This window comes from Miniopterus schreibersii (assembly GCF_964146895.1).
Source record: "Miniopterus schreibersii genome assembly, chromosome: 5".
NCBI classification, from domain to species: domain Eukaryota; kingdom Metazoa; phylum Chordata; class Mammalia; order Chiroptera; family Miniopteridae; genus Miniopterus; species Miniopterus schreibersii.
This window is the reverse complement of record NC_138106.1, coordinates 2,825,658-2,851,199: the sequence shown is the minus strand read 5'-3', so window position 1 is coordinate 2,851,199 and position 25,542 is coordinate 2,825,658. Positions and strand designations below refer to the sequence as shown.

The window sequence follows — 25,542 nt, the reverse complement described above, 5'->3', positions numbered from 1 at the left end:
AGGAAAGCCACGGTCCTTCCAGCCTCCTCGGGATCTTATACCAGCTGCATGGCTGAGTGTAGCTGGAATCATGCTTCTGAAGTTCGTAGGCATTTTGAGAGTAACTTCAAAATTTGTATCTGTTTTTGAGAAAGTGACTCTTAAGTGCAGGGATCACTGGGAAAAGTATTGATTGCCAAGGATCCCATCTTAAATGGCCAGGCATGAGCTAAGGAACAAGTAACCGAGCAAAATGGTAAGGGAGGGGTGAGAGTATTGAGAAATTGGGAGAGCACCATGTTAATGGAGAAAGAACATCCTTATCAAAGCTGCCAAACTCAGATTCCTGGTGTGGGAAATCATCCTCCACGGCACTGCTGAGGTGTGCGCTGCCAGGCCGAGGGCAAAAGCCCGGGCATCTCCTGCTCCCCCGACATTTCCCTGACCTCGTGTCTGCCCTGGGCCCAGGGTAGCACCGCGGAAGCGGGAGCCGCCCCTGGAGGCTCTCCCGAGTGTGCAGCTGCCCACACGAGCCCAAGCACAGGGGGGCTTGGAGTTTGGTGTTTGCTTCACTCCCATTAGCGCCCCCGGCAGGGGCTCTTCCCTTCAGCCCGACTCCCACCACAGATCTCTGCCTGCTGATGAACGTCAGACTCTGTTGCTAAGGCCCATCATCTGAGTTCTAGCAGGAAACACACAGCACCCATCATAAACATGAATTTTGGGGGTAAAGTGTGATTTTTGTTAATGATTAAAAAATATACAAAGGTGTAGGATAAATGGAGAAAAAGTAGAAGAGGAGATCTTTTACCCTGTAGGTAGTGTCTAGAATGGTGTCTGGTAGTCTTTTGAGTGTGTGACTTGGTGCCTAAGCCTCAGTAGAATCAGCCGTTTATAATGGAAGGAGAATTCCTCTGGAAGGCACGCCCTTCCCACTCCAGACAGCAAGGAACACTCGCTCCTATTCCTCAGACTGAATTACAGGAATAATAAACATAAGAAACTTGTTTGTCTTTTCAGCTTGCTAAAGAGGCTTGATGATTTTCTGGGGTTGGCTGGACACTGTTTCATCATCAGCCATCCTTCCTGCGTATGCACTTGAGTGACAGGCAGATGCCCATTTTTAACGAAACGATGTATAATTTTAACTTTGTGTTCTGACAGCTTCCTCCCATCTGTGTGTATGGCACAGTAGGACATAAGTTTTCAGTCAGGCGCTTTAATAATGAAAACCTTGCCTTATTTGATTTGCATGAAGGATATACTGTATCTAAAAGTTTTCTAAAATTGTGACTGGATCCCCTCAAAACTGAAATGCAGACATTTGATGTGTGCGCACCAGGAATTTGCCTGTCTCCGCATGGAACCCAGTGCCCGGCACATGAGTACTCAGTAGCTGTTAAAGCAGATGTAACAGTCATTCCCATTTTGGGAAGAAGCTATGATGCTAAACTGTAGCGCACTCTGGGTACTCCATGCTGGTGGAAGTGCGGGTGGTGTCTCGTCCCTGTGGTGACTGAATTTTCACATGCAGTTGGGAACTTGTGGCCTGGGGTGTCTAGAAACTCTGTATTTTATCTGTAACTAGCCTTTCTCTTGAATGACTCCCCTCCTAACTTCCTTATTCATAAACTTGCTTTTGCAAAGCTGTCTGGGATTTCTGTAAACAACCACGCTCTCTCCGTGTCTCAATGTTTCTCCCCACCAGAGTTTATTGCCATGTACACTTACGAGAGCTCTGAGCAAGGCGATTTAACCTTTCAGCAAGGGGATGTGATTTTGGTTACCAAGAAAGATGGTGACTGGTGGACAGGAACAGTGGGCGACAAGTCCGGAGTCTTCCCTTCTAACTATGTGAGGCTTAAAGATTCAGAGGTAAACCCACATTAACTGTTTCCTCTCCCTTTCTGTGTAGTCATTCTCTCCGCAGGGAGTCTCGGACGGTTGAAGGTGGAACCCTTGGTTGGGTTTTGCTAAGTTCTGGAATGTGGCAGCCGATACAGTGTGACCTGTAATTTTGAACTTGTCATTTGGTGCTGCCCGGTAAGCCTCGGCTTCCCACCAGCAGAAGAGTGCCCCGGGCTGACGGAGGCCGTGTGACAGCGCGCCTGCACAGCGGGGGCGATAATATTCAGCGCCATCCCCTCTCCTGCCTGTAACTGACTTAGGATTTGGAACAAATGCTCTTAATTAGGTCTTCATGCCCATTGCTTTGGGACACCCCAAGAAAGGTACACAGCAGTGTCTGTCCCACGTAAAGAAAAGTACTTTGGTGATACTGCCCCAGAATATTGGTAGTAGAGAGTTTCTAAAATTTGTGTTTTTTCCTACACAATAGGAAGACACAAGATCCAAGAGATTGTTACACTTTTGGCCTTAGTATCTCCATTGATGAGGGTCTGAATTTATTTTAAATGCTGTCATTATTGTAAATTGGAAATGGCCCCCTTGTTGTTAAAGGGGGTTCTAAAAATTCAGTGACATAAACTGTCGTCTTAGATAGTACAAGAGATAATGCAAATTTACCCAAGCGGTGGGCTACTGAGTTTGGGAGCCCATCTTGTAGTGGCCAGTGTCAGGTTAGTGTGAGGGTGTAGGGGTACCCTTGTCATCATTTGACAGCATTGCTCATACATAAACCGACAGGAATGGGCAGTCAGTTCCCAATTACATTCTCTCTCCTCATACCTCCTGTCACGCACCTAGAGCGCCACCTCCCCAGGTGTAAGCTGTGGACAGAGCTCTCTGTCTCCTTTGAAGCCAGGCGCAGGATGCACCTTGGGCTCCTCCACAGCTTAGTGGCTTTGGGAGCCAGGCTGGGCCTGGTGACAAGCTACAGTTTCCACCACTGGCTTTCTTGCCTCTCCTGCAGGTCCCAGGAATAGCTTCATTTTGCTGCGATTGTTTTCTTAGGGAGTGTCTTTATTACCATTCTGTTTTTCGTTTTCCCTTGCTGTGGTCTTGAGAGTAGTTCGAGTCCCCAGAGGGTTTGCAGAGTCGGCTTCCCTGAAGAATCCGCAGAGGCAGGAGGGAAGCCCCTCTCCCTGTAGGACAGCCCAGCAGCCAGTGGATCCGATGAGAGTCACACAGATGATGTGGGAGAGGCACTAAAAACTAAAACTCACTGTGTTACCATGCATGACAAATTTCAGAGTGACCTCACCTTTTGGACCAGTTAAAACACAGAAGCCATTACTTACATTTGAATAAATTGTAGTTTTCTATAAAACACCATCTGAAGTCAGTAAGTAAAAAAATACACTGTAACTTTTTTAAAGATAAGCTGAGGTGTAAGGTGCTTCTTAACCACAGTCCTAAATTATTAGCCCCAGAACTAGCAGCGCTAAAGATTTGGGACATTTAGCTACATGATTTCATAATAGAAAAATCTAAAACGTCAGCTTGTTCATCCTACTTGGACAGAGTTCTGTATGTAAGGAAACATCCTGCCAAAGGTAAAAACCAGGCCTCGCCTGGGATTCCAGAATCGCCCCACGGGTACGCCCTCCGCTGCTGGAGAGGGGCTGGGCGCACAGCCTGGCGGCTTCCCTGCTGCGTTCTTGGGGGTGCAGGGCAGACCTGGCCTCTGGTGTGTCCTAGCTGATGTGCTGGCCGTGGTACTTGACAGGAGCACATCGGAGCTGCTTGAGCTCTATCATTGGGCATTGCCAACCGTGGTGTTCTTTCTGTGGAATGTCCAGGGTATGTTACAGGCCTGCCCTGGGAAGGGAACTGGTCATTGAGAAACTTGTTTCACTAGTTCCTTTATGTTGCTGTGCAGCCTATACAAATAGCAGGGGAGACTGGTATGTGTGACTTTGTTAATACAGAAAGCATAGTCAGAATAAAAATCTTAACTCCAACTCTCCCCATTTAAATGGTTATTAAATTTCAATAACCAAAGTAAAGGGGCTGTGATAAGCTGCGTTCTTGGGTAAATTACATATTTTTACTCTTACAGTAACTCATTAAGTTTATTAAGCTTTGTGTTTTAATTGAAAGGTAGGGACAAAGGGTGAGAATTCAGAATAAAACATTTTTATGACACACCACAGCCTGGCCTCTGTCCCGGCTCAACGTCTCTGTGGCTGACTTGGCTGGCGTGAAATTCTGTGAATGTCCATAAAGGAATTCACCCCGGGACACTGGAACACTTAATAATTGAAGAAAATATACTCTGCTTATGTGGACTACATCCTGCATCGATAGGGAAATTCAGTGTTTAAACAGTGTAGGATTTGGGTGGACAGCACACAAAGGAGAGGTGAATGGGGTGGGGGAGGGGGAGTTGACTCGCCACTGCAGTTTTTTTTCTTTTTCTAAAAGAAAACTCTAAAGGAAATGTAGCAAAATATTAATATTTTCATGTATTAACTCTGGGCATTGGGCTCACAACTGTCTGTGCCTTTTACATGTGAGATATTTCATAACTGACCACTTGAGCAGGAGCACGAGTGTAGTGTTTCTGGACGTGGGCCAGTAGATTGCTAGTGTGGCACTCGTTTGACGTGGCCCAGGGACAGGACATGCCTGGGCCACATGCTGCCAAGACTTGAGCCCTCTGGGATCCTGTGGGGCCACCTGCTCTCCTTTTTCTCAGAGAAAAGAGCAAAATCTGTGTGCTGGGAGCACTTCTGCTGCCCCGTGTGTCCCTGATACTTGTCCTCCCATCTGGAGACACAGTGTTGCTGTGTTCCCGGGGATGAAAGGGGGGTGCAGGGGCTCAGCCGGGGGTGTCACCATTAATCGTTTTTTAAGTTGCATGACCAAAACTCTGCAGTATGCAAATGAGACCTTTTGCTCTGTTTTAAGGGCTCTGGAACTGCTGGGAAAACAGGGAGTTTAGGAAAAAAACCTGGTAAGTTACAAACCCTGATGCTTCCTTTTCAATGTTTTGAATGTGATTGACAGTTGCTCCTAGTTTTTGTTTATTAGGGCCAGAAGCCTAAGAAAGGACAAAAACTCGTTCCTAGGAGTGGTGGGAGTCCTCCTTCCCTTGGAATCGTTAGTAACGGACACATGGTCATGAAATGTGTCTGTGCTGCGCACCCAGGGACCGGGGAGATCGCCACACAGCCTGGCCTCTTGGGTCAAGAAGCAGGGGTTCTGGCAGGATGGTGGGCAGTTGTGGGATTTGGGGTCAGCTGCTGCTTGGTCATCATCTTGCGGGGCTCAGGATGCCCTTTCCCTTCCTGACGGCACTTGAAACAAAATCACATGTTCTATTAATAGAAGCAGGAGCGAGAGGAGCAGATGTGAAATCAGGTGGTCACGTGGCACGTCCAGGGAATTAGGTTGGAGAGTCCCCGCTGTGCCCAGGGAGGTGTGTGTATCTGGTGCTCAGCCCGGATGGCCTCGCCTGGCAGGGAAGAGGGATCCAGGCTGCGTAGGGTTTTGTCAGACTCGGGTATTGGAGCCTGGCACAGATCTCTGCTTAGCTGTGACTCGTCTGTAGGTTGAGTTCCACAGGCTCCAGGTGGGCTTAACTATGCACGGAACCCCGCGAGCTGCTCAGGGACACAGGGCAGAAGAGAGGGTGGGGCAGGTCGCTGGCTATGCAGGCCCTATAAGGAGCAGGAGCATCTGGGGCCAAATAGGTCACTGTGCTGGACTTTGTCCAGACTGAAAACCTGGAATCTAGAGCCAGTCCTTGGTGTGCTCGGCGAGGTCTTGTCGTCAGCACAGGTTTCCAGCCAGAGTTCTGGCAGAGCTGGGGTGTGTAATCTGGGCTCCTCTCACTTTCCAAGCTCTCCAAAGCATCTGGGGGGCCCAGGCCTGCACCCCCAACAGCCTGGCACTCCTAGCGTGGTAGCCATCTGTCTGCACACCAGGGTGACAGGTTGCTTGCGTACCCATAGAGGAGGAAATGCTGTCACAGGACAGGGCCCCTTCACCCCTCTTTCTGTCTCGACCCCTCCCTGCCTGCCTCTTTCCCTCGGTTATGATGGAGAGGGAGCAAGTGTAGAGGAACAGGACCATGTGTCCTGTTTGCTTCTGGAAGTTCAGGAAGCAGTGGCTACAGTGCACCAGGATTCAGCCAGCCTGTCCCAGTGAGTGCAGACTCCTCGGGCCCCGTCTGCAGTGCTCCCTGAATTGTTCCCATGACCTTTGTTCCCATGACATTTTGTCAGTAAAAGTACAGAACTATTTACATTGTTTTCTGTGCTGAATTGTTTTTGTGTAAAATTCCCACCTCTACCCCAGGTTTCTCCTTTAACTTAAAATAGAAGCAGGAAACTTGACATTGCCTGATGTCAGGGATCACCCTCAGAATGTGAGCCGCCCAGAAACACCTCCTGGGTCAGGGGAGAGTCTAAAGCTGCAGGTGACTGGCAGTGCCCCGTTCCCAGTGGTTTCTTAAGGAAACAGGGTTTCCCTCCCCACTGTGCTTGGCAGGTGGGAGCTTCACTAAAGTGTTCCCTTATTGGGCCGGTGATGACTGTGCTGAGCACTGCAGGGCAGGGGACGAGTGAGGCCCAGCTGTTGGCATCGGTGTTCGTGGTCATGGGGGAGGGTCAGTTGTGGAGAGAAGCTGGTAAGTTCTGAGAGTTGACCGGGGTCCTAGAGTAGGCTGGGGCCTTGGATACTGCATTTGTGATGTCGGTCGTGGAATGGGGGCTGCTGAGCGAGCCTTCCTCGTTTAGTAGAAAACAGGCCCCATAGGTTGGCTTTGATGGTGTGAACCTGGGAGGTGGCTGTGTCTTCTTAGACTGTCCTGACCGTAACAGTGCGCGATGTCTGATCTTGTTTTTCAGAAATTGCCCAGGTGATTGCCTCCTACACAGCCACTGGTCCCGAGCAGCTTACCCTGGCCCCTGGCCAGCTGATTCTGATTCGAAAAAAGAACCCAGGTGGATGGTGGGAAGGAGAGCTGCAGGTGAGTATCCTTTTGTTTGAGTCCTCCGTCCAGATGGGAATATGCACAATCACAAAGGGGTGCTGTTTCATTGCAAAGCAGCCCTGCGTTTAGACAGGGAGGGACACACCATAGTATCTGGATCTGTTTGGTTCCTCAGCTTCGGACAGCCAGGAGCAGAAGTTTGAAAGCTAGGAATTCTTCTGAAGATTTATCCATATCTGTTGGGTTCCTGAGTCAGATAGTGAGTCTGGCACAGTGAGAATTCATGAGGAGGGACACCTGCCCAGAGTCACCCCTGAGGCCCTGGCATTTCAGGAGCAGAGCTCTCCATCAGTGGCTTTACAAGGCCCAGTGGCAGGTTTCTGTGTGTTCAAAGCTACCTCTGTGCCTCAAAAGGAGTTTTAGTTCCCATGTGTGTGAGTGTGTGTGTGCGTGTGCACACGTGAATTGTTTTGGTCTCTGTTTCAGGTGGGATGCAGAGAGTAATCACAGCACCTCTCCCGATCCCTACCTAGTCTTTCCATCTCATAGAATAGTGTCAGGATACAAGTCTTGGCTCACCAGCTATATTACAAGTTCCTTGGGCACTGTCCTGTAAACACTCAGTAACTGGATCTTGTCTTGAATTAGAGTTAAGGGGAAGGAATGGCCGTGAAAAGTGTGGCTGTGGCCCTTATGTGGGCCTGATGGTTTTTGAAAACAAAGTCAAGTTTAGACTCTTGTGTTCTATGCGTATTGCGTGTATCTTGTATCTGCAGTCAACTGTTATCCATAAGAAGAGTGCAGACTGTGTAAATCTTGTCTTGTCACTGACCTTGGGACTAGCCTGTGGCCCTAGGTGGCCACTTTACTTATCTGAGTCATACTACTATCCTTCTGGAGTTGCTGTGCAGATAAATGCATGTAAGGTGCTTAATACAGGCCTAGCACCCAAAAGGCACCCAATAAGTGTTTGTGCTATTAATATTATTCCTAAAACCTACATATAATGTTGATATTAGCCATAATCTTTTTTTAAACTTTTATTTAAGATTTTAAAAAATTTATTGATTTTAGAGGGAGAGAGAAGGAAACATTGATTTGTTGTTCCACTTATTTGTGCATTCATTGGTTGACCGGGGATCAAGCCTGCAACTTTGGCGTATCGGGATGATGCTCTAACTGATTGAGCTACCCAGCCAGGCTTAGCTTGCATTAGCTAATATTAACAGCTAAGAGCTTACATACATGTGCAGTTTTCTGTCCTGTACACACTGCTTTAGACCCTGAATTGTGATCCCTACAGCCCAGCCCACGCAGGTACCTCTCAGGCTTCACTGACTTGCTACAATTTGAATTTGGCACCAATGTCTTCGGTTTGCAGTGTGGCAACCGTGGATTCTGATGTGAATGCCACTTGTCTCCAGTTCTGTGCAGACCTTGATAGGTGCTTATCACAGAGACTGTCATGAGAGAACATGAGCCTTTCACACATTTTGATACAATTATTTTTTTCTTAGGCACGTGGGAAAAAGCGCCAGATAGGCTGGTTCCCTGCGAATTATGTAAAACTTTTAAGCCCTGGGACAAGCAAAGTTACTCCGACAGAGCCCCCAAAGCCTGCAGCTCTCCCGGCAGGTAAGCCGTTTACCATCCCACCTGCAGAGGTCCATGCGACCCCATTAGGGTCCATGCAGCTTCTGCAGTAGCTTAGGTTGTTGTTCACATCGGCTGTGAGGGCTTCTTGTACCCAGCTACTGTGGCTCGGAATATGTTTTTCAAAAGCACGGAATATCTAAGCAGCTCTGCCGTGCTGGGTACAACAGAGCCCTTGTGGGAACTGTCCTCCTAGCAGAGTCATGAATGCCATGGCATTAAAGCCAGATTTTTCTCTTGATTTCCTTCCAGCGATTTAAACTGGGATTTGGGCTGGGGGGTGAGGGGACAAAGGGGGACTTCTAAAAATAAATGGCTGGGATCTGACTAGGTCAGGAGAGTGAGTGGGAGGCCACAGGGTCTGCTGGCTGTCATGTGCTGTCAATGAGACTGAAGTGACTCCCCGGTGACCTTTTCTGTGGATGAGAGGGGGGGCTTTACTCACTGGGCAGGATGCTGCACACACTCCCCTGAGGGACAGAGGGCTCCGCGGCCGAGCAGGCCACTGGTTTCTGGTTGAAGAGACCAAGTTAGATGGTTTGGTAGCATTTGAGATGGGTGAGGGGAGGGGAGCAGCCTTCTGCTCTAGGTCTTTAAACCCTCAATCCTTGGGTGGCATTTGTGGAAAATGCAGACTTTTTGTGCCAGCACCTGTGGTTAAATGTGTGCTATGTATCCCAGTGAAATAAGATGAAAACTTGGCAGCCTTTGCAAGCAGCGCAGGATTGGCAAACGATGTGGCTGGTTTCCGACCCCAGCTGGGCCCCTTGAGCTGCGGCTTTGTGTGGGTGGAGGGTGTGGTGCCAGCAGGGTTGCCTGTCCCTTCAGAGGCCTGGCTGTGTCCCCTTCATCAGGTTGGTGGAAACCCACAGAAATAATTTGCTGATGCAGTTGAGTTAGCTGGAGAGTTAGAAAAACCTAAACCTACATACAAGCTGGCTACAAAAGATTAATTGGGGTTGCAACCTAACCATGCAGACTTAGCTGACGTGTAGGAATGCCAGGTGATGAAAGCAGTTTACCCCTGCTAGGAAATGAGGCACGAAAGCTTGTTCTTGGTTGTGGAAGTTTCTTTAAGACAAAATTTTGAGGCGCGAAGGTGCAAGAGAATAAAACACTTTATTTTGCTTTCACTAAGGTTGGGAATTTTTAGAGGTCAAATGACCATTACCTTCCACCTTGGAAACAAAACCAGCACAGGGCTGCTGTTGTCAAGCCCCCTTGCTGTGCGCCTGTCCCTGCAGCGGGCTGCCTCTCAGTCAGCATTTTGAAGGACTCCCGCTGCTGAAACAGAAGCACCTGCATGAAAGCACCCGAGCAGCACTGTAACTTTCCTGCTGACACGCATGAAAAGAGGAAGGTGCTCTGAAAACAAGGGCGTTGGTGTGCAGTGTTGGCCGCGCCTCGGCTTGGCTCCCACTGTGCAGAGGCAGGCGGAGCGCCCCGCGACGCGGCCCCGGCGGGAGGACGGGAGCGCGGGCCTGCCCGGCGCCCAGCCGCCCGGCCGCTGTGCGGGCGCAGCGCTGACCCGCCCCTCTCCCGCAGTGTGCCAGGTGATCGGCATGTACGACTACGCCGCCCAGAACGACGACGAGCTGGCCTTCAGCAAGGGCCAGGTCATCAGCGTGCTCAGCAGGGAGGACCCCGACTGGTGGAAAGGCGAGGCCAGCGGACAGGTGGGGCTCTTCCCGTCCAACTACGTGAAGCTGACCACGGACATGGACCCAAGCCAGCAATGTAAGTGCCGGGCGGCTGCGGCCCTCCGCTCCGTGCCTGGGTGACACATGCAGCATTGCCCTGATTCTGCCGCGTTTGCGGGACGTAGCTGGACCGTGGCTGCCTTCGCAGCCTCTCTGAAGACCTTCCGTAGTGCGAGGCTTGATCTTGTGGGGTTGCTTTTTGGTTTTGGTTTTCCATCCCCCGCATAGCATGTCCCTGCCCTTCCCGCCCCTCCTTTTTTAAACCGTTTTGGCGCCATGCTGTTTACATGCCTGACTCACTCCCCTGGCCTGGATTTTGCTCATTGTTTTGTTTGCTTATGTGTTGTTTTCCTCCTTTTTCTAGGAATCATATGTTGTCCATCCCCCCCTCAGGCTTGAAAGTCCTCAAAGAGACCCACTATCCCATATCACTGCCCAGAGGGATGCTGGGAGATGCAGCCTGATCATGTGACTTCCAGCATGATCACCTACTGCCTTCCGAGTAGAAGAACTCGCTGCAGAGCAGTTTACCTCATTTTCCGTAGTTGCATGTGGTGGCAACGTGGCGTTTTCACAGGGATAGAGGCAAAAATTAAAACACAGGGTAGTGGGTCCTTTTGTGGCTTTCCTGGCGACTCGAATTGACTCCCCCCACCTTCGCACAGGTGCTTTCAATAGTCTTAAAATTATTTTTAAATATATATTTTAGCCTTTTAATAAAATAAATAAATAAATTACTTCTTTGCTATTTTGGTTTTGCAAAAAGACCCACTATCAAGGAATGCTGCATGTGCTGTTAAAACGTCCGAGTGTCCGTAAATCTGAGACTTGATGTATTTCTCACTCTGCCCAGTGTTACCAACTCAATTGTGTAGTTGGGGTTTTCCCTACTGTGGATGTGCAGGGTTCAGTATCCCAATTAAACATGGTGTTGTGCTTGTCTGTGTGTTCAGATGTACCTGTGAGCATGTAATCATATCCTGTACACGAGAGAGTCATTCCTCCCACGGCAGAAGTTATTACCTGTATGATGCTGATCGTGCTGCATTGGTTTTATTTTGCACAGTGACCTTGTAGCCACACGCAAAAGCACCTGTGTTTTTGTTTGGTCTCAGATTTATCGGGTTGAGTTGGTGTTTTCTGTTTTGGGTTTTAAACTTTGCGTGTTTTCATGCCATAACTCAGTAGACAATACCATCGAGGGTGTTACGAGCAACAGTATATATCCAGTCTCTTCCTCATCTCTGTTGTATGGAGTTTCCTCCCAGTTACTTTTCACGGAATGACATATTTTGAACAAGTAATTCTCCTGACAAGAAAGAATGTATAGAAGTCTCCCTGCAATTAATTTCCAGTGTTTACATTTTTTAACTAGACTGTGGAATTTCTACAGATTAACATGAAATGGAGCTCACGGTCCGTGTCTGTGTAGAGGTGCTGTAGCTGAAGCCTGTGTGTCTTTTAAACACTAGTGGGAAGCTCTCAATAAAAATGCCCGTTGCTGACAGCCCAGAAAACGGGGTGGGGAGCCTCAAGCACAACCTAGCAGTTCTAACAATGACTTTTAAACTGTAGTGACCTGTTTTTACGTCTCTCCCTTTGAGGCCCTGTGCTGGCTGTGTAGAGCCCTCCCCCACTCCCGTGGCACTGGAGGGACCGCTCCCTCGCGTCCACCTGCGTGCACATCAGTATTTTCATGGATACGATTGTAAAATATATAAATATATAAACCTGCGGCTTTAACAACTGTAATTCAACTTTTGAATTAGTTACATGTATAGATAATTAAATTCTTCCTATAAAAGTTAGACGGACTGTCTCTGTGTTCTTGGTGTTGGAACCTGACAGTGGTGATGGGGACACACAGACTAGGTGTCAGCAGGCGGCACTGCCCACGTGATGATGACGACTGTGTTCTTTAAATACAGATGTCAGGACATCCTCACTGAAGTCCTCCTTGAACCACCCTCCCTGTCACCTGCTGCCCACCCACCTTGGTCAGTATGTAAACGATTGCCCCTTAGAAGCCTGGTTTTGAACAATAGGACCACCACCCAGCTTAGTGGTTAACTGTCTCATCGGGCTTTGGGTGTATGTTGCTGATACATCGACAGGGGTGTGATTGGACTCGGGATACAAAACGTTTCTCCAAAAGAGGGATCATCGTAAGGGTCTGTTGACCATTCAGAAACGGGGGGTAAGGATGGGAGCTCTCCCTGCCATGCTGCTCACCACTGTCTGCGCCCCACACACTTCAGTCTACCACCTGCGTGGAAATAAGCCATGTCCACGTCACGACACTGTTTGCCTTGTACCCCATGCACTTGACTCCGTCACGAACTTCGCTTATTCGTCCTCTGCTGCTGCTCAGTGGAAAAGCGATTTCCTTCAGTACAGCAAACATTTTGGGGAGATCCACAGGTGTGGGCACCCCGCCGGGTTCTGGGGTGAGTGTGCTGCTCAGTCAGTAGAGACAGGGTCCCCGTCCTCATGGAGCTCACATTCTGGTGAGGAGCCAGCAGAAAACCCAAGTGCGGATCAGTGTGTGTGGTGTGCGAGTGAGGTAAGGAGCCACGTTCCCAGCGAGGGGGTCCGGATGCGAGGCAGCAGGGAGCAGTGGTCAGAGTGGGATGGGAGGGAGGGGTCAGAGAACCTTCCAGGAGGAGGTGACATGGAAGCTGAAGCTTGCAGGATAAGCAGGAGCCCAGTGAAGCATGGAAGGGGATTGGCTGTTCTGGGTAGAGGCCCAGGGGTGGCCAGAGAGAGCTTGGTCTCTGTCCCCCAGGCCCCCTAGTGTGGGGCACTGATCAAGGCCCAAGCCCCATGTCTTGCCTGGGACCCCTTCATCTGCATGAGCCAGTGTTTCCTCCAGCCTTGCGTTTGCCTGGAAGGGATACAGTTGTCAAGGTGGGTAATGCTCTCTAATACTCCGTACAACTCTTTGGATGACACCCTCTTGAGAGATCCTTCCCCGGCTCTGTCCTGGGTTTGGGAAGCTAACAGTTGTCCCCAGGATGCTACTCTTCTCTGCACGTGGCCTCCATAGTGTCCACCGGAGCCAGGGCCTCTAATCAGAGGAAGGCCACGGGCATCTGCTGAGGAGAGGCCAGGGTGTTGCCGAAACCCTAAGGTGCTCAGGACAGTCCCCACCACAAAAACTCTTCAGGCCCCACACGTCACCAGTATCCAGGCTGAGAAACCCTGGCCTCACCCGTGGCTGCTCACAGCCCAAAAGGCTGCCTTGCTGGTGGCTGCTTGGACCAAATGTGCCGGGGCATCACCACCGTCCTCTGGTCAGACCTCCCTCCAGCATGGGGTGGGGGAAACCCCCCAACCCCCGATCTCAGTTGGGGAATGGGCCCAACAAATCACAGTCCTGCTTCCTGGCAAATGGAAAGCCATCTCAGAAACAAAGTGAAAATTCATTTTTTATTCCAGCAAAACTTATGAGTCAATTCTTTTTAGTACCAAAATTTCTCGAGAATTTTTATGGAAACTATGTTGAATGCCAGCAGTCCCAAAAAAGGTACAGAAAAAATAGCCCCTTCTTCAAAATGTCTAGTTTTGGGAGCTGGTAGGATACGGAAACATAAGGTTGCAGGTCACGATGGCCGTTCGTGACCACTCCAGCCAGAGTTCCCTGGGCCTTTCTGTAAGAAAACACGTGAGCCAGAGCCCGGGCCTGCGTCCTGGTGTGCGGCTCCTCCACACGGAAGGTTCCCTGGCCTCTCGGGAAGCGTCCAGTCTTTAAATGGAAGACTCCAGGCATTTTTAAATGGTAGAACTTGAGCCACAGAAACTTAAGGTTTAGTTTGTAAAAAATGAGGATCAGCTATAAAATCATGTGGTTACAACTTTCTATTAAGCTCCCATGTTGGTTTGTCAACGGGCCGAATGTGTGAGGAAGAGAGAGACAGTGATTTGCAGGCAACTTCAATGTCCGTGTCTGTAGCTTGGTAACAGTGGGTTGAATGGTGAGGTCATGGCACCGCCAGCAAGCAGACAAATGCCGCCCTCTAGAAGGTTCTGGCAGAGGCGGCAGCTGCTGTTGCCACATCTGGTTGGCACGCGGGTCAGGGATGTCACAAGCCTGAAAGAGGAAGTGTCTTCCTTGGGCTCGGCCCATCGCGGTTTTAGAGTTGGGCGAAGCTATGTCCTCTGACGTAGCTTCTCCCAGCAGGCCCGGTGGCGGGAAACCACTTTCATCTGCCCCTTGGCATCAGGAGGCTGTTGCACTCAGTCTTGCACAACTCGATTCCCTTCCAAGTCCCATGCTGCCCCTTCCCCTCACACACACACACACACTCCAGGCCCCTCCAAGAAAGTACAGAAAAGTCTATGCGGGGAGGGACCAGGCAGAGGTGCCCCCGCAGATTATTGGGTGAAGGTGGGTTTTTGGGGAATGGTGGGCACCAGCCCTGCGCTTTGGAGCTGAGAACACGGAGGGTCTGGGAGCTAGTGACAGTCTCAGGAGCCCCCAGACGCCCCGGCCAGACCTCTGTCCCATTGTCCCATTTGAGAACAGCCCTGTCTGTACTGGGGCCTCAGAACTGGCCCCGTGGGGTTCCCACCCTTGTGGGGCTGCCTTCCTCCCTCGAGGCCCCCTCACTGCCGGGGCAGTTTGGAGCTGTTGGGAAGGACCGCAGCACCTCGCTGCCTCTCCTCGATGCCCAAGCTCAGGACTCATCCAGGGCCCCCAACCTTCAGTCTTCACCCAGCTGTCAGGCAGATTTTCCAAAGATGGGCCTGCCAGAGATGCCCTGCTCCGTGCGAGCTAAGGCCGGCGGGGCCCGTGGGATGTGCCAGACTTTGACCTCTGTGTCGGCGGGGTTGGCAGGCCTGCACAGCACCCACAGGAAACCTGTCACAGGTGCATTGGCTGGCCTTTGTTTCCCATCCCTGTGCTCTGTGGCCCGTGTTCTCTCAACAACAGAGACAGACCACTCAGCCCCAATGGGCCAGAGCTTTCGTTGTCTTTAAAGAAACCGCACCTGTGTCACTAGGGGAGCTTCCCAGAGCGCAGCCTCCAGATCAGCCACCCAGCTGCTTAAAGACCAGGGCTCATTCTCTCCTGCCCCACTGTGTGCACCCCGACATACCCCACTGTGTGCCCTGATATGCCCCACTGTGTGCACCCCGACATGCCCCTCGGTGTCCCAAGCTTTGGGCCTTGGACGCCTCTGCTGTTTGCAGGGCCTCCTACAGAGCACAAGCCCCACAGCCTGCCGCATCAGAGAGGGCACAAAATCAGGATGCACTCTCTTCTCTGGGGTGTCAGCTTGGAGTTCTGAGGTCCCATGGAAAGACCCCCACAGTCTGAACCCCCAGTAATAGTCCTCCACTGATGTGGTCCCTGGAGGGATCCTCCACCCCACCTCCCCGCTTCCCCCTCCCCACACCGTTCCCACTCTGTGTCAGACCCATGAGACCAGGAGGGGCACCGCCTGCCCGTGTTCCCCTGGCAACCAGCCCCTGTCCCTCAGAGCAACCAGCCCTGTCCCTCAGAGCCTGTGGCTGGGAACCAGGCGATGGGCCCCGCTCAGCACTCTCCTGAAGGTTGTAGAAACTGGGGGAGGGGCCCCAGAGCACACAGAAGCAAAGTCATTGCAGCTGGTGGGGGGTGGGATATGGGATGGGACCGAGCAAGACTGAGGTCAGGGCTGTAGCGGTTGGGGTGCCCCGGGGAAGGCCCCTCTGGAGATGTGACATGGACCCTAGAGCTGGCTGCCCAGGAGTCCGGAGGCAGAGATTGCGGGGGAAGGGCCTTCTAGGCCAGGGGAGCGGCACATGCAGAGGCCCTGAGGGTGGGTGGGTTCCTCGCCCCTCTCATAAGGACGCTCCCCTCTTCCCACCGCCTCTGCTCCGCACGCTGTCTCCCAGCCCCCTCTACGCACCACAGGCGGATCCCCGTCCTCAAAGGCACCTGCGAGGCCCTGCTTGGCCTGCTCCGCCCCCCGCAGCCCCTCCCCTCATTTATACCCATCTTTGCCCAGCTGCCCCTTCTTCAGGGACCCTTCCCCACCCACGGCCTTCCTTTCTGAGTGGGCGGCCTGACCACCAATAGCCGGCCCCTGTCATCTAGAAACCTCTCCAGTTCCCAGCACCAGAACGTGCTCCAGGTGCAGGGCCCTGGGAGGGGACGCCGGTGCTTGAAGAGGCAGGGCCCCGGGCCGAGGGCTGAGCAGACCTGGACTCAGCCTGTTCTCACTGGAGATCCGTGACTTGGCCCTCAGAGCCTGGTCCCCCAGGGCTCCAGGCACCTGCAGGTCCGACAGGACGCAGTACGTGGGCCGGGGTCCCTGGGACCCCACCCTCCAGCCCCACCCCGTCGGGTCTGAGCCAGCAGACCTCCCCTGTCTGCTGTCCCCAGGGTTCTGTGTCAGTCTGAAGCCACTGGTGGTCCGGCTGGAACTGCCTTCTGTGTCCCCCCTCCGCCCCCCACCTTTCTCTGCCTTGGGACCAGCTCCACTGACCACAGTGACAGCAGTTTGCTGACTCGTCACGTGAACCTGAGCAGATAGGCCGGCGCATGGGCACATAGGTGCTCTCATCGCCCTAATTAGACTGGGAGCTTCTGGGGGGCAAGGCCATTCCCATTAAGACGTACGCAGTGCCAGCACCAACAATCGCGGTGACAGAGACCTCCCCTTGCAGTTCATCATTACATGCTGCCCAGGCCCCCGCTAGGTTACCACCGGGGGGCAGCGTCCGCCTACCGCCCAGGAAGCCTGTGCAGCGGGCAGTCCTGGGCCGCCCTCTGCTCCCACAGGCTCCTTCCTCCCCACGAGGCTGAGGCGACAGGACGCCTCGCTGTGGTCAGTCCCCTCCGCAATCTCCCGCCTGTGGCCGAGACCCTGCACAGACCTGTGGGCGGGAAGGCACCATCGTTTAAAAGACAAACTCACACTAGAAGACCCGAGAACAGGACGTGAACTTATTAATCATAAGAACTGGGCTCGTCAATCTTACACCGCCCTAAACACGACAGATTTAGGTGTGTGTTTGGCTCCTGCCTTCTCCCACTAGAACGGAAGCCCCGTGAAAGCAGGACCCAAGCATGTCTGTGCCGTTGCTGAAAAGGAGCAGAGAGTGTCACGGGCTCAGACTGTTCCTTGTGTCCCCGCGGGGTCAGCTTGCCAGGTTAGGAGACCCCGGGGACCAGGCTGCTCTTGGACCCTTGTAAGGAAAGCCCCACTGGGATAAGAAATAGCCCTGCCCCCTGGGCCACCCAGAGCCCGTCTGGCCTCCAGAGCTTCCTGTGGGCCAGGGCCGCCCAAAACTGGTCAGCCAGGGTCACTTTTAGAGGTGACCTGGCTGCTCTGACCCAGCCTGAAAGCTCCTAACCGCCCTGGGCTCTGAGGACAAGAGCGTCCTCTCAGCCTGGCCTGGCAGGAAGGTACCTAGATGGAAGTGTCCCCAGTGCCCCCTCTGTGAGAGCTGGTGCCTCCCTGTGGTTTTCCATCTCCTAGGACATCCTGAGCACAGGTTTTATCTCTGACAACGGAAGTCACAATCTATCTCTGGGCTCCTCTGTCCGGTCCCTACAATGAAGGCGGTGAGTGGAGTGACCTTTGAGCCCTGGCCCGAGAGTTGAGGATCAGGAGGAATCAAGTGTCACGCCCCTTGGAGTAGCTGCCTGAGCGACCTGCCTCACGGGGATGCAGCGCAGCAGCTGGAGTGCCTGGGCACCCGGGACAGGCGTAGCTTCCGAATCTGCATCCGAATCGGCCTTGATTTCCAGGCAGTCTTCCTTCTGATGGAGTGGGCCTCACTCTTGGCTGCCCATCGGAACCACCTGGAAGCTTTACAATTATGGACACCTGGTTGCTCCTGGTCTGGGGCACAGTAGGGACACACTGGGCTTCTAAAAAGCTCTTCAGGTGATTCCAACATGCGGGCGAACTCGAGGGTCACAGCCCGGGTCCACCTTCCACACCGCTGCCATGGTGATCTGCCTCAAGTACAGCCCAAAACCTTCCCCAGCTCTGCAACCAACGACAAAGACAGCTGCCTCACTTCGGCCTTCAAAGTCCCTCACTTCGGCCTGTCTGCCCCACCTGTTTGGGGCTGAATTGTGTCCCCCTCAAAAAAACTCGTATGCTGAAGCCCTTACCCTCAGTGCGTCCGAGTGGGACTGTATTTGGAGATTCGGCCTTGAAGGTCATTAAGGTGAGGCCATTAGACTGGACCTTAATCCTGTCCCACTCGAGTCCCTATAAGAAGAGGAGAGTTGAGCACAGTCACCGGGGATGATCACGTGTGGAGGGAAGGCCACGCGAGGACACACAGAGACAGGCGACTGCCAACAAGGAGAGAGGCCTCCGAGGAAACCAGCCCAGCCCTTGACCTTGGACTTCCAGCCTCCAGACTGAGACTAGAAGTTTCTGTTGTCTGAGCCGCCGACTGCAGCTTTGTTACAGCAGCTCGAGCTGACTGATACGCCACCGTTCCAGCCAGGCCCGAGGCACAGCCATGAGCAGGGACTCTGGGGTCAGCTGCCATTCATTAACTGAGACTTCGGCAAGTTACTCAACTTCTCCGTGCCTCAGTTACCTTGTCTGTTCCATGGGAATGACAACAGCAGCTACCACATCGGGGTTATAGGCGAGGATTCAGTGAGTTTCTGTAGGTACAGTGCTGGGACCCGGGGCGCTCACAGTAGCATTCAGTGTTAGCGCTCCTTGCTCCCCATGTTGACTTAAGAAATGTCCAAACTCGTAGAGGGTTTTCATGAGTTTATTGGATCCAAAACTGGCGACAGTTGCAGGGAAACAAGACCTCAAGTGCTCCGCAGAACGAGTTTCGTGGTTTCTTTTATGCACTTGGAATGAAGGTGGGAACATAAGGAGGATTCCCTGGAGGTGGGAGGAAGCAAGGTGGGGATTGGACTACAGGAGAGCTAATAAGATTAGGTCCTCTGGAGGGGGGCTGTGCCCTGGAGGGGTGCTACTTCTAGCATTTCCAAGGGCGTTACCCGCCTGCATGAGGACAATGGGCGGGGCTGGCTTAAAACCTTTCACTAAAGAAGCTACAGGCCTGGGGCATGGCCGCCCACCAGGACCTGCCCCGTTAGGATATCACAGCACCTGTTTTTCATCCACACCTGTTACCCCAGCACCTGCGTCCCTCCTCCCACCTGTCCCTGGGCTCCAAGCACCCCTCTTACCCACCTTTCCTCCGATGCTCCCTCTCAGGGATCCCTCCCCACTGCCTGCCCGGCCTCTCAAAGTCCAGCTCCGAGTCTTCCCGCTCCTCCCTGGATTCCAGCAGTTTGTACTGCTAACGCCCCGTCTGCCTTGCGTACCCAAAGGATTAACTTGCGGCCCCTGGTGAGGATGCCCGCGGTGCCCAGGAGAGCGCGCACTGAGAGCAGACGCGCAGGAAGGCAGGCAGACGGGCGCACGTGGGCCGGGCGCTGGACGCCGCACCACGAGCCCCAGTGTCGGTTAAGCAGCCATGAGTGACAGGCCTCTAGTGAGATAAATTACCGACACTCATGTTTGTGGGAAATAAAGAGATGGCTTATCCCCGAGTCACTTCATTTTCCCACTTCTCAGTTGTTCCCTGCCGGGCAGCCACGTGGACTGGACTCCCCTTCCCGGAGAAAGGGAAGCTTGTCTGGAGCCACGTCGGCATTTTGAGCTCTAGCTTATGACAGTGCAGCTGAGCGGAAGCCCAGCCTCAGGGCCCGGCGAGCCCCCAGGATGGGCTGGAGCGGATGCTGGGCTCACCTGCACAGCCCGCAGGCCTCCGGGCCCCCTGGCTCCCGAGAGCCCCCTAAAGACCCGGCTTAGGGGTTTGCACCTCTGCGGCCTCAGGGACTGACAAGGTGCCCATGACTCGGCCAGGATCAGAGTCATGTGGTAGGAGTGTCTGAGCCTCCAGCAGACCAAGGCTTCCGAAGGGCAAGGACCGTCCTGCTTCATTCCTCACCCAGTCTCAGCCCCGGCAAGGTCACTGTCCCACAGGAACACACAGGCCTGCAGCTCTGCAACTCAGAGAATGGGGCTTCCAGACACCGGTCACAGTGTGCGGATAGGGCTGGGACCACAGAACCTCCCTTACCTCCTATCCACTGTGGCCTCACCTGCCTGTCCTACGTGACAGAGCACCCGTGCGTGCCAGTCTGCCTGGGGGCCGAGGGCAGCACAGTTAGATTCATTTTCCAGGGGCGCTAGGCTGGCCTTCGGGGATGTAGGCTCACCCGGCAGGAGAGAACTGGGCCCCGACGCCAGTTTCCTACAGTCAGGCCGACCCTGGAGAAGCCCTCAGTGTAGACGGCAGCTCCAGGAATGGGTCCTGCTGACTGGGACCATTTAGCCAGAGCATTGGGGCCGAATGTCCCCAGAGACACTGGTGTATCCTTCCCCTTAGAGATGCAGAACCACTGCCTGAGCTCCTGTCTTGCTGGTCAGCACCCAGCTCTCTCCTCTGGTCCCTCCGAGCCTCTGCATTCACCTGCCCCCTGGCCCCTCACTCCCAGCATGACAGCCTGTCCTCCTGGCCATGCGGACACCCAGCATAAATCAGGCCTCTGGACAGAACCCTCCTCCCTCGGACCAAGAGCATCTACCTCCCCAAACCCTGAGCCCTGCCCTACATGCAGCTGCCAGGCCCATGCTGTCCTGCCTATTTTAAATTTAGTTTCCTGTTGAGTCTCCCCCAGGGCTGTGGGTGTCCTTAAGGCCAAGGACATTATCTTGTTTGCCTCTGTGTCTCTTGGACTTCATAGGAACTTGATAAATATTTATTGACCGACTTATTGTATATTTTGGCCCTTTTGTAACAGGAGCACATCCAGTTTATTTGCTTTGCCCAGTGGCCAGCCTGCTGTGGGGCTGGCTTGGTTTTCAAAATATGGTCCTTTTTGGGAAAGAACGTAGAATGATGGGGCAGGGGCCAGAGAGGGGCGACACTCACTTTTTACCCTAAATACTCTGTATTCTTTGACCTGTTTGCAAGAAGCACTCATTCACATATTATTTTTGTAACAAAACAGTTTGCTTAGATTATGCTGTTCATCTGAGCACTGTCCCATTAAGGGGTCCAGATGGCCTTTTGGGGTAAGTTTTTCCCATACTTTTCTCCAGTGCCCTGGACTCTAGTCCTTTCAAAGGAGCATCACAGCTCTTTGTAATTGTCCATTTTGTAAATGTATCTGACTGTATGGAATTATAAGGGACAGCACAGAGGTCAGGAATTTTGCATCGGCTATAATTGGGGATCATTCTTAACCTCCTAGAGTCATTTGTAATATTATCTCAGCTTGGAATGGATTATGGTTAATTATAAGAATCCCTATGCACCGAGATGCCCAGGAAAAGTTATCCGCTGCCCTGTAGCCTCTTGTTTTTCACCAGGAAAGGGAGCCAGCAAACCATGTTTATATTGGTTCCCCAAGGAGAGAAGGACCACGGCCCTCCCCCACTAAAGAAAACTCTTCTATTTGAAATGATTTTTCCATTTACTCTGCTCTGAATAATGGACTTGTAAAACTCTGGGTTTTTTTAAATATTCAATTTTCAAAGGAAGGATTTTTTTAGTTCCAAGTGCCCTTTTCAAGTCTTTACTGGTTCTCTTGGTCCTGCATTTACCAGCAAGAATTTTACAAATGGCGTCATCCTGTGGGTCAGCTCAGCAGCTGAACAGATGATCCCAAGCCAATGTCGTTGGTGCATAACGCCCAGCTGGCGCCTCCCAGAAAATCTTTGCTTTTGCCTGCCCTCTGGGGCTTGGAGAGGCCGTCTGGGTTACACCCCTGTCTCCAGGCCAACTGGTAGGTGGTCATGATGGGGTGTAATTTGCTGGAGCAGCAGCCATACTCCCTGGCCCCGCCTTGCACACCTCAGCTCCGCCAGCCCTGGGGCTGCTGGGTGGATGACCAGGCAGTGCCCTTGTGCCCCGACGCCGTGGGCAGCAGGCCTCCATTTCGCCCTGAACTGGCCCCGGCACCTCGGGTTCTTGGCCCAGTGGCCCGAATCCAGCCTGGACCTTCTGCCGTTGCTCGGCTTTGAGCTTCAGACCTGCACCGTGTAACACTCGAAGACACAGAAGAGCTTTGGAAACCCGAAGCAGGCTGGCACCTGTCATCCTCCCCCACAGGCCCTTGTTTCCAGTTACTCCGTCACTCTAAGTGTGTCCTCGGCTCGCTCGCACCACCCGTGCTGCAGAGTGTGATCCCAGCCTGGTTGTGTTGTCACCTTCCAGTAATGTAACTATTTCTCAATGGGATGCTGTTGGCATTTGGGGTGGTCAGTCCTCTGCCCTGTGCACTGCAGGTCACCTGGCAGGCCTGGTCTAGCCCGCTGTATTCCAGCCATCAGCGCTGGTTGTTATGACCACCAGGAACCCATTCTCAGCCTGGGGTTTGGGAGCGTGCAGTACCACCTTCCACCTGACGGGGCAGCACCACCTTCATCCAATGGGAGGGTAGTACCAACTTCATCCTGTTGGGGGCAGCATCCCCTTCCAATCAGTGGGAGGGCAGTACCAGCTTCATCCTTTGGGGGGCAGCACCACTTTCAGCCAGTGGGAGGGCAGTACCAGCTTCATCCTGTGGGGGGCAGCACCACTTTCAACCAGTGGGAGGGTAGTACCACCTTCATCCTGTGGGGGGCAGCACCACTTTCAACCAGTGGGAGTGTAGTACCAGCTTCATCCTGTGGGGGGCAGCACCACTTTCAACCAGTGGGAGGGTAGTACCACCTTCATCCTGTTGGGGGCAGCACCGCTTTCAACCAGTGGGAGGGTAGTACCACCTTCATCCTGTGGGGGGCAGCACCACTTTCAAACCAGTGGGAGGGTAGTACTACCTTCATCCTGGGGGGAGCAGTGCCCCCTTCCAATTAGTGGGAGGGCAGTACCACCTTCATCCTGTTGGGGGCAGCACCACTTTCAACCAGTGGGAGGGTAGTACCACCTTCATCCTGTGGGGGGCAGCACCCCCTTCCAATCAGTGGGAGGGCAGTACCAGCTTCATCCTGTGGGGGGCAGCACCACTTTCAACCAGTGGGAGGGCGGTACCATCTTCATCCTGTGGGGGGGCAGCACCACTTTCAACCAGTGGGAGGGTAGTACCACCTTTATCCTGTGGGGGGCAGCACCACTTTCAACCAGTGGGAGGGTAGTACCACCTTTATCCTGTGGGGGGCAGCACCACTTTCAACCAGTGGGAGGGTAGTACCACCTTTATCCTGTGGGGGGCAGCACCACTTTCAACCAGTGGGAGGGCGGTACCATCTTTATCCTGTAGGGGAGGGCAGTACCATCTTCATCCTGTAGGGGGCAGCACCGTTCATTCTCTGGGGTGTTGCAGTGACCCCCACAGTTGAGGGCCTCCGAACCCCAAGGTTCTTCGCTGTTCACTCTGCAGGGCAGGCACCTCTTCTCCCATCGTGAATCCGCAGCACCCAGCAGGCAGTTAGGACATCAGTAAGTAATTGTCGAGCGAGTGAGACCCATGAACAAGCTTGAGGAGGGCCTGTGAACCCTGTAAAACTGTGCAAAGCGTGTGTGTTGTGTGCGTCGTACACGTGCTTTCTGGGGCGAGAGCATAGTATCATCAGGCCCACCAGGGGAGAGGGACCTACAAGGACACTGGGAAGACTGGTCCCACCTGTGTGCAGTCGGCCCGAGGCTAGTGTCCCTGCAAACATCTCCGCGCAGTGCTCGCGAGGTGGGGTTGGACTCACAGCTGGACCCACGTGCTGATGCGCCCGCGGGAAGGCACGTCCTGAAAATGCCACGGAGCTCGCACGGTGCCTGTGCCAGGGGCTGCTTTCCACACTTTTACAAGAAACGGCCTAGTCCTGGGCCGCTGACTCGCTAAGAGGAAAGCGTGTAAGAAGGGCAGGCCCGGGGCGTGTTCCTCCCCAGCTCCAGTATTTCTTGGGTGGCTTTCCTGCTGAGAGCCAGGGGAGCTGATGCCCGGGCTTCAGCTTCCCTCCAGCGGAGCACGCAGCTGGCAGAGGCGGCCCCATGGGCGAGGGAGCGGTCCCCACGCGCTTCCTTCCTGAGCTCATGGCTGATGCCATGGTTTGAATAAAGCACAACTCACGCCCTGAGGCAGGCAGAGCGGCTGGGCCGAGCCTGGCCCGCCTTTCCGACCCATCGCAGACCTGCGGGGGGTAAATGCGAAGGTTCCTGCCCCGCTCACGGCTGTGACCGTGAATGAGGCCTCGGGTGGACAGGCGTGGAGGGCGTTCCCCGAATGATGGCGCATCCTTGCCGCTTTCCTGCGATCCGCCTGCCCGTCCGGGGCTCGTCCTGTCTCGGGTGAGAAGCTGCAGCATGGCAGGAAGGGCACTGGCCAGGGGAGGGGACCGCCGAGGGCTGAGCCCCCAGCCGGAGCTCATCTCTAGCACCGGGAAGCGTTTGCCAAGACTCCTACGGTACCGTTTGCCCAGAGTGCTCACCCCGTTTGCAGAAGCTTCCAGCCTACAGGCCAGATCAGTCAGGAGCGCAGATAACGCCCCCGGGGGAAGATGGAAACTCGAGGAGCAGCTTCTCAAACCCACGTGCCTAAAGGAGTCACCTGGAGAACGTGTCACGTCACAGAGCTCAGGACCCAGCTCCGGAGAGTCTGATCTTCGGGGGCTTGAGAATCTGCATTTCTAACAGGCTCCCAGGTGACCCTGATGCTGCTGGTTCCCGGCACCCTTGAGAACACCTGGTCCCGGCAAGGGTTTCACGCTGGGCCCCCGTGTGGGAGAAGGGGTGACAACCACAAGTGACTGGGACTCCCTGCGCCCATCCCCAGTCTATTTCACAAACCTGGTTTCTGGGATTAAATGAAGCACCCCTGAGAAAAGGGAGGGGGACCCCTGGCCTGCAAGAGGTTCTCCCCAGAACCGAGCCTCCCCTCCTCGTTCCAGTGTGTGCGCCACGGGGCAGCCTCCGCCAGTAACCAAACCTCCAGTAACCAGCCAGGTGAGCGGAGGCAGGGCCGTCTCAGGCCGAGAGCCGTCGCCTTGGGCGCCCCGTTTGCAGCTGGGTTTCCCCCCTGCCTGCAGGCTCACTGCCTGGCTTCCACAGGCTGGGGCTGGGGCCTGGTCCCCGAGAGCGTACCCGGCCCCCAGGCCCATCGGGAGCCTCAGCACAGGGTGACCTTATCCCTGCCTGTGGCTTGGACCCAAAACCAGGGTCCTAGGGTAGATAGAGCCCCGAGTCCGGAGTCAGCGTCCAGGGACGGGCTCTTGGCTTCACCACCCAGCTGAGAGATCTTGCCTGAGGCAACCGCGCCAAGCCTCAGTTTCCTCGGCTGCAAACAGGAGACAACCGTAGTCTCTGGTGAGCGTCAACACCGCCATCGGTGTCAGGCTCCCGTCCCGGCCGGGCACGGGGAGCCCTCGGGAAACGCTGGCCGACTCT

The 25,542-nt window shown here is 53.7% G+C and overlaps 1 protein-coding gene across 2 annotated transcripts in view; it reads left to right on the top strand.

Annotated features, from left to right (window-relative positions):
- Positions 1-25,542, top strand: part of ITSN1 (intersectin 1) — a 163,900-nt gene that overhangs the window by 114,846 nt on the left and 23,512 nt on the right. The window contains exons 24-29 of one of the 2 annotated variants that reach the window (XM_081139005.1): positions 1,688-1,854; positions 4,792-4,837; positions 6,735-6,856; positions 8,338-8,455; positions 10,019-10,210; positions 10,538-11,981. In XM_081139005.1, the coding sequence (XP_080995131.1) occupies positions 1,688-1,854; positions 4,792-4,837; positions 6,735-6,856; positions 8,338-8,455; positions 10,019-10,210; positions 10,538-10,539 (647 nt within the window). In that variant the 3' untranslated portion in view covers positions 10,540-11,981. Of the gene's footprint in view, positions 1-1,687; positions 1,855-4,791; positions 4,838-6,734; positions 6,857-8,337; positions 8,456-10,018; positions 10,211-10,537; positions 11,982-25,542 lie in introns of those variants that run through there. The other variant, XM_081139006.1, reaches the window with a different exon arrangement.